At 39.5% G+C, this 8729-nt stretch overlaps 1 protein-coding gene across 2 annotated transcripts in view; it reads left to right on the top strand.

Annotated features, from left to right (window-relative positions):
• The window catches only part of LOC139564458 (DDB1- and CUL4-associated factor 12-like), a 31633-nt gene continuing 22904 nt past the window's right edge, over positions 1–8729 (top strand). The window contains exon 1 of one of the 2 annotated variants that reach the window (XM_071384003.1): positions 1–422. In XM_071384003.1, the coding sequence (XP_071240104.1) occupies positions 363–422 (60 nt within the window). In that variant the 5' untranslated portion in view covers positions 1–362. The remainder of the gene's footprint in view (positions 423–8729) is intronic. The other variant, XM_071383995.1, reaches the window with a different exon arrangement.

Genomic DNA, 8729 nt, shown 5'->3' with positions numbered 1-8729 from the left:
GAATTGTACTGCGGTTGCGCGCGGCACAATGTTGTTACGGTTGGTGACGCGATTTGTAAAGAAAGAGAAGGGTGGATAAAATATAAAAAGAGAGATGGAGGAGAGCCTTACATTTACCCTCCACTTAAGCACATTTTCTTAGGTTAAAAGCTAACCTACGCGCGTAGCTATAGTTTTAGTTTTGGAAGCCGGAGGGGAAACCAACGTTAGCTAGTCAACATCACCCTATGTGATCTTCCTTCCCCGCCGCATGCTGTTACGGTCAGAGCCAGACAACAAAATAGCTAATCGCCATTATATGACCCAGTACCTAGCGTCATTATTACCCTCCATGTGGGTGAGGGACTTGTGTGTGTCAGATTATGGCGAGAAAAACAGTTAACAGGAAAAGGAAGGCAGGGGAGTCCAAGGACCAACAACAGGTAGGCGGAAACAGTGGCGATTCAGGCAAACCAGCTAATGTTACCATTTTGTTTTGAATGTTTGACTTAGTAACGTTAGCTAACAGGTTGGAAGGTAGCTAGCTTGATAGATCATGCCACGCAGCTAAAATGCACAATTTGTTTTTGAAAATGTAATAAAATAACTGTAGCTTCATAGACAGCTAGGTAGCTACCGGAACTCAATCTGTGTTGCTAAATTAGCTTGTTAGCCAATAATGTAACAGCTAGCTAGCACACACTGGCTAGTTAGCTAACGTTCGCGTATCTATTTAATGATTTCCTTTGACTGTCCCTCCTTTGTTTTTTATTTTATTACATTGACAGTTTCCCTAACTTGTTAACTAACTGTTTTTAACAATACATTTAGCTATACTTGTGACGTGTTGGTTAGGTCTAGCGTTAGGCCTACCAGTACCACATTAGGCAATTATGCATTGGATGAACTATTGGGTTGTAGGGGACGGTGAAAAAATATGATTTCATGTCATTCAATAGAGATATACCAGAGTAAATCTGAGAGTAGTGTAATATAATAGGAATTATTGTAGTTAGTTAGCTAACTTATATTATTTTAGACTGGACTAGGTTGTTAGGTATTATTTTTATTATTATTAGGAAGGTAATGTTAATGGGCAATTCTGGCACTTTTAAACGTCATTTTCATCATCTCCAGCACACTACCAGTGTCATAAAAAGATAAAGTGATAAAAAATATGCTTCTCTGTGACATCACAGGGTAGAATTAAAAGTAATAAAAACAGTGATTTTTTTCTAGCCAGAGGGAGAGTATTTTCTAGCCCTTGATCATGACTTGGTTCCATTACATTACACAAGTAAGTCATTGGAGGAAGGCATATTTTGTAGGGGGTGGGTTTTGTTAAAGCTGCACTATGCAGAAATTCCCCCCCCACACACACACACACAAATATCCTGGTTGCTAAAATTCAAATTTCAGTTGGTGACAAAACAAGCATGTATAGTGTAGGGTAGAGGTCGACCGATTATGATTCTTCAACGCCGATACCGATTATTGGAGGGCCAAAAAAAGCTGATACAGATTAATCGGCCGATTTTTATTTATTTGTATTAATGACAATTCCAACAATACTGAATGAACACTTATTTTTACTTAATATAATACATCAATATAATCAATTTAGCCTCAAATAAATAATGAAACATGCTCAATTTGGTTTAAATAATGCAAAAACAAAGTGTTGGAGAAGAAAGTAAAAGTGCAATATGTGCCATGTAAGAAACCTAAGGTTTATGTTCCTTGCTCAGAACATGAGAACAGATGAAAGCTGGTGGTTCCTTTTAACATGAGTCTTCAATATTCCCAGGCAAGATGTTTTAGGTTGTAGTTATTATAGGAATTATAGGACTATTTCTCTCTATATGATTTGTATTTCATATACCTTTGACTATTGGATGTTCTTATAGGCACTTTAGTATTGCCAGTGTAACAATATAGCTTCCATCCCTCTCCTCGCCGCTACCTGGGCTCGAAACAGGAACACATCGACAACAGACACCCTCGAAGCAGCGCAAGGGGAACAACTACTCCAAGTCTCAGAGCGAGTGATGTTTGAAACGCTAATAGCGCGCATCCCGCTAACTAGCTAGCCATTTCACATCGGTTACACCAGCCTAATCTCGGGAGTTGATAGGCTTGAAGTCATAAACAGCGCAATGCTTGAAGCATTGCGAAGAGCTGCTGGCAAAACGCACGAAAGTGCTGTTTGAATGAATGCTTACGAGCCTGCTGGTGCCTACCATCGCTCAGTCAGACTGCTCTATCAAATCATAGACTTAATTATAACATAATAACACACAGAAATATGAGCCTTATGTCATTAATATGGTCAAATCTGGAAACTATCATCTCGGAAACAAAACGTTTATTCTTTCAGTGAAATACGGAACCGTTCCGTATTTTATTTAACGGGTGGCATCCATAAGTCTAAATATTCCTGTTACATTGCACAACCTTCAATGTTATGTCATAATTACGTAAAATTCTGGCAAATTAGTTCGCAATGAGCCAGGCGGCCCAAACTGTTGCATATACCCTGACTCTGCGTGCAATGTACGCAAGAGAAGTGACACAATTTCACCTGGTTAATATTGCCTGCTAACCTGGATTTCTTTTAGCTAAATATGCAGGTTTAAAAAATATATACTTATGTGTATTGATTTTAAGAAAGGCATTGATGTTTATGGTTAGGTACACGTTGGAGCAACGACAGTCCTTTTTCGCGAATGCGCACCGCATCGATTATATGCAACGCAGGACAAGCTAGATAAACTAGTAATATCATCAACTATGTGTAACTAGTGATTATGATTGCTAGATTTTTTTTAATAAGATAAGTTTAATGCTAGCTAGCAACTTACCTTGGTTTCTTACTGCATTCGCGTAACAGGCAGGCTCCTCGTGAGGCAGGTGGTTAGAGCGTTGGACTAGTTAACCGTAAGGTTGCAAGATTGAATCCCTGAGCTGACAAGGTAAAAATCTGTCGTTCTGCCCCTGAACAAGGCAGTTAACCCACCGTTCCTAGGCCGTCATTGAAAATAAGAATGTGTTCTTAACTGACTTGCCTAGTTAAATAAAGGTGTTAAAAAAAATCGGCGTCCAAAAATACCGATTTCCGATTGTTATGAAAACTTGAAATCGGCCCTAATTAATCGGCCATTCCAATTAATCGGTCGACCTCTAGTGTAGGGAATCATTGTACCATCTTTTCCATATCCAATAATATTGTATTTTCAGCTGTTTTGAAGCGGGTGTACAAAACTGAAAGTACAAGACGCAAAATCTAAACTTTAGAACTGGAAGCATAGAAATAGCGCACATAGAACAGATCTACCGCTTCTTAGACTTGCTTTCAATGTGTGACAGATCTATAACTAATTTCTATGTTAATTTGGTCAGGTCACCCGAAAAATTACATATTGCAGCTTTAAGGGCCGCGGTGCTCTGTCTGAACATTAACACACATCGCTTGTGGTGCGGTTTTCGAAGCACGAGGAACTTATCTTACATAGCGACAAGAAATTATTGTCAAAAAACAAAAGGTTAAATTGATACACACCTTTTTATAGGGTTAGGGTTCCCACACTGCCATATTTCCATGTTACAGCTCTTGGTTACGGACGACAGTGGACTACTTGTGCTAATAAGCTATCAGCGTCTCCGAACACCTGTGTGTAAACGGAAGACTGAGCCCACAAACGTTGTCATTGAAAAAACTGTGTTAAAACAGTGTACCCTAAGTGTGTATTTTGCATTTGTGAAAGTATTTTGTCATATTAAAGTAGAGGGATTTATGTTTCTAGAACCGTACTGCAATTAAGAATCGATTCACATTTAGATGGAGTATTTGGCTGTTTTGGCTTCCAGAGCCAATTCGCCCTTTAAAGCCACCGAGTAAGTCCCAAATAAAATGTCACTTTTTTTAGGTCTGGTTTAATATACACTACATGACCAAAAGTATGTGGACACCTGCTCATCGAACATCACATTCCAAAATCATGGGAGTTGGTAGAAGGCTTTCCATTAGATGTTAGAACATTGCTGCAGGGACTTGCTTCCATTTAGTCACGAGCGTTAGTGAGGTTAGGTACTGATGTTAGGCGATTAGGCCTGGCTCGCATTTGTCATTCCAATTCATCCCAAAGGGGTTTGATTGGGTAGAGTTCAGGGCTCTCTACAGGCCAGTCATCTTCTTCCACACTGATCTTGACAAACCATTTCTGTATGGACCTCACTTTGTGCACTGTGGCATGGTCATGCTGAAACAGGAAAGGGCCTTTTCCCAAACTGTTTCCATAAAGTTGGAAGCGCAGAGTCATCTAGACTGTCATTGTATGCTGTAACTTTAAGATTTCCCTTCACTGGAACTACAGGGCCTAGCACAACCATGAAAAACAGCCCCAGACCATTATTCCTCCTCCACCAAACTTTACAGTTGGCACTATGCATTGGGGGAAGGTAGTGTTGTCCTGGCATCCGCCAAACCCAGATTTGTCCATCGGACTGCCAGATGGTGGAGCGTGATTCATCACTCCAGAGAATGCATTTTCACTGCTCCAGAGTACAATGGCGGTGAACTTTACACCACCATCGCTGACACTCGGTATTGTGGATGGTGATCTTAGCATGTGTGTGGCTGCTCGGCCATGGAAACCCATTTTATGAAGCTCCCGACGAACAGTTATTGTGCTGACGTTGCTTCCAGAGGCAGTTAGGAACTCTGTAGTGAGTGTTGGTACCGAGGACAGACAATTTTTACACAATTCAATTCAATTCAAGGGGCTTTATTGGCATGGGAAACATGTGTTAACATTGCCAAAGCAAGTGAGGTAGGTAATATACAAAAGTCAAATAAACAATAAAAATGAACAGTAAACATTACACATACAGAAGTTTCAAAACAATAAAGACATTACAAATGTCATATTATATATATGCAGTGTTGTAACAATGTACAAATGGTTAAAGCACACAAGTTAAAATAAATAAACATAAATATGGGTTGTATTTACAGTGGTGTTTGTTCTTCACTGGTTGCCCTTTTCTTGTGGCAACAGGTCACAAATCTTGCTGCTGTGATGGCACACTGTGGAATTTCACCCAGTAGATATGGGAGTTTATCAAAATTGGATTTGTTTTCGAATTCTTTGTGGATCTGTGTAATCTGAGGGAAATATGTCTCTCTAATATGGTCATACATTGGGCAGGAGGTTAGGAAGTGCAGCTCAGTTTCCACCTCATTTTGTGGGCAGTGTGCACATAGCCTGTCTTCTCTTGAGAGCCATGTCTGCCTACGGCGGCCTTTCTCAAAAGCAAGGCTATGCTCACTGAGTCTGTACATAGTCAAAGCTTTCCTTAAGTTTGGGTCAGTCACAGTGGTCAGGTATTCTGCCACTGTGTACTCTCTGTTTAGGGCCAAATAGCATTCTAGTTTGCTCTGTTTTTTTGTTAATTCTTTCCAATGTGTCAAGTAATTATCTTTTTGTTTTCTCATGATTTGGTTGGGTCTAATTGTGCTGTTGTCCTGGGGCTCTGTGGGGTGTGTTTGTGTTTGTGAACAGAGCCCTAGGACCAGCTTGCTTAGGGGACTCTTCTCCAGGTTCATCTCTCTGTAGGTGATGGCTTTGTTATGGAAGGTTTGGGAATCGCTTCCTTTTAGGTGGTTGTAGAATTTAACGGCTCTTTTCTGTTTTCTTTTTTTGTTTTCTTTTTTTTTCACAATACTCACTTCAACATTCGGTGGTCCCGTTCTGTGATCTTGTGTGGCCAACCACTTCGCGGCTGAGCCATTGTTGAACCTAGATTTTTCCACTTCACAATAACAGCACTTACAGTTGGCCGGAGCAGCTCTGGCAGGGCAGAAATTTGACGAACTGACTTGTTGACGGGGTGTCCACATACGTGTATGTGTATATATATATATGTGTGTGTGTATATATATATAAATGTTCCGCATTGACTGACCTTCATGTCTTAATGTAATGATGGACTGTCGTTTTCTCTGCTTATTTGAGCTGCTCATACCATAATACGGACAAAGCCTATTTGATAAAATACCATCTTCTGTATACCACTCCTACCTTGTCACAACACAACTGATTGGCTCTAACGCATTAAGAAGGAAATATATTACACAAAATAATATATTTTAACAAGGCACACCTGTTAATTGAAATGCATTCCAGGTGACTACCTCATGAAGCTGGTTGAGAGAATGCCAAGAGTGTGCAAAGCTGTCATCAAGGCGAAGTTTGAAGAATCAAAAATATATTTTAATTTAACACTTTTTTGGTTATTACCTGATGCCATATGTGTTATTTCGTAGGTTTGATGTCTTCACTAATATTCTACAATGTAGAAAATAGTAAAATTTAATGAAAAACCCTGGAATGAGTAGGTGTGTCAACTTTTGACAAGGACTGTGTATGTGTGTGTGTGTGTATGTATGTATATATATATATAGATGAAAGATGAATTTGCCATTTGGATCACTTCAAAGTGATACACAGTAAGGTTTTATGAGTACAGCAGCTTTGTTTACATATTGCAGGTCAAATTTCACCAGGTAATTATGACGCATATGCCTATTGATAATTTGTCTCGCACACTTTATCTGTCCCTCTGATCCATACACAACTACAGCAACACATCAACAATACATCTATATCCCTAGCTATATCCCTCTCAATACAAACAAGACTCATAAATGAGAGTTGAGTGATATAGAATAAATGTGTAATTTAGCTGACAAATGCATATCGTAACAGTTAATAATATTGATTCCTGGTTGTCTGTCTGTGTGACAGCTGACGATATGCATTTGTGTAGAGTTGGAAACACCTGTGGGTCTGTCATTAATTTTGCTTTGATGTTGCTAGCTTGAGCTTCTGAATGAACTGGAATTGTGGGCGATTTTCATTCAGCAAGGGATTGAGAATATCTTCCTAGTGCAACATTTTGCTAGTTGGACCATATTTCAGACTTCTCAGCACAACCAGTGCTAGCAGCATGCTGGACACTGGGTAATAATCATGAAAGCCAGCTCTGTCTACTGGTAAGTGAAAGCTAGCTAGCTAATTTAGCTCAAATGTTTGTCCATTGAGTGCTAGTATAGAATTCTACAATCTAGTGAAGATAGAATGCTGACTTGGACAGGCAGTCACATCCGTAAAGTTTTTGATTAAAGGTTTTTATTGTGGACGCATTTCAAGTATGATTGTATGCAGACTTTCTATGCCAACCTAACTTTCATCAAGGACATAGGAAACCAATTATATATCACTTTTCTTTGTCAGTAATCATTAGTCAGCATCACTGCGTAACATGGCCATGATAAAATGTTCATGCCCTTCCTGCTGCCACCGAAGTGTTAACAGGCCATTTCTTATCTGTGTGTGTGATCTATTTCGGGTGTACTCGCGTTCTCATATGAACTGCAATCATGCGTTCTGATAACTGGAGCATTGCATGGAATAGTAAAGTTCTTCATTTCATAAACATTATTAAGGTCTTAAAAATCCATACATGTTCACCGGTCATGCAGAGTTTGTTTACTTCCTTGAGTAAGTACGGGTACCCCCAGTGACAATATTGGTCTGTATCGGTGTAGTCTGCCCTGCCAGTGCTTGTGAACTGCAGCTGTCAAGTCTGAGGTGATTTACGATCTGACAAATGTCTACGAAAGTACAAACCCTGTGCCACTGGTAGGTTATAATGAAATGAAACATATTTTTTTTTACCATTTCACGTAATGAAAACAAAGTTTAACCCTTCATACAGTAGGAAAGACATCAACATATTGACATATGTAAATATACAGTAGAGATGATTAGGGATGAGTGAGGAATGAGTCCAGCTAGCTCAAATAAACAAGGGAATGAAATGGGTGTATCAATCCCTGGGTCTAGGGTTAGTCTAGAGGTACACACTGAGTCTACAAAACATTAACACCAGCTATTTTCATGACACACTGACCAGGTGAAAGCCTTGATCCCTTATTGATGTAACTTGTTAATTAAATGGACTTCAAATCAGTGTAGATGAACGAAGGGGAGAAAGGTTAAAGAAGGATTTTTAAGCCTTGAGACATGGATTGTGGTATACTCTGTGTATATACAGTACAGGCAGTTTGTGGGACTGGTAACAGATAAAAACTGACTCTGATGCTGTTGAAATGCAGTTCTTGAGGGGAAACCAACCACACAGGATTTGTGTAAATTTTAAAAAAAATATATATATATAAGAACAAATTCTTATTTACAATGACGGCCTACCAGGGAACAGTGGGTTAACTGCCTTGTTCAGGGCCAGGACAACAGATTTTTACGTTGTCTGCTCGGGGATTTGGTCCAGCAACCTTTCGGTTACTGGTTTAACACTCTAACCACTAGGCTACCTGCCGCCCCTAAATACATCTTGCCAGCCAAGGAAGACACGGTTTGGGTGGCTGCAGGTCAAGTTGTCCACACTCTGGGTCCTTTTGTGGACAACGGGGAGGAGGTACCATTTCATAGAGCCTGTGCTGGCAGATTAAAGGGTGAGAGAGAATACAAAGCCATGAGCTTATAAAAAAACTTTTGGAATTGAGTTTGAGTTCTTGTTTGTTTATTCTGTTACTCAAGTGATTGATAATAACATTTAATATTTGAAATGAAACATCTGTCATTAATGATCTGGAATGAAATTCCTAAAACGTTGTAAATTTGAAATGGAGTGCAGTGTCATTTGCTGTCTGTCTTTTGGCACCCTGT

Source organism: Salvelinus alpinus, chromosome 2 (genome assembly GCF_045679555.1).
Source record: "Salvelinus alpinus chromosome 2, SLU_Salpinus.1, whole genome shotgun sequence".
In the NCBI taxonomy this organism is placed as follows: Eukaryota; Metazoa; Chordata; class Actinopteri; order Salmoniformes; family Salmonidae; genus Salvelinus; species Salvelinus alpinus.
This window is presented reverse-complemented; position numbering and strand designations above follow the sequence as displayed.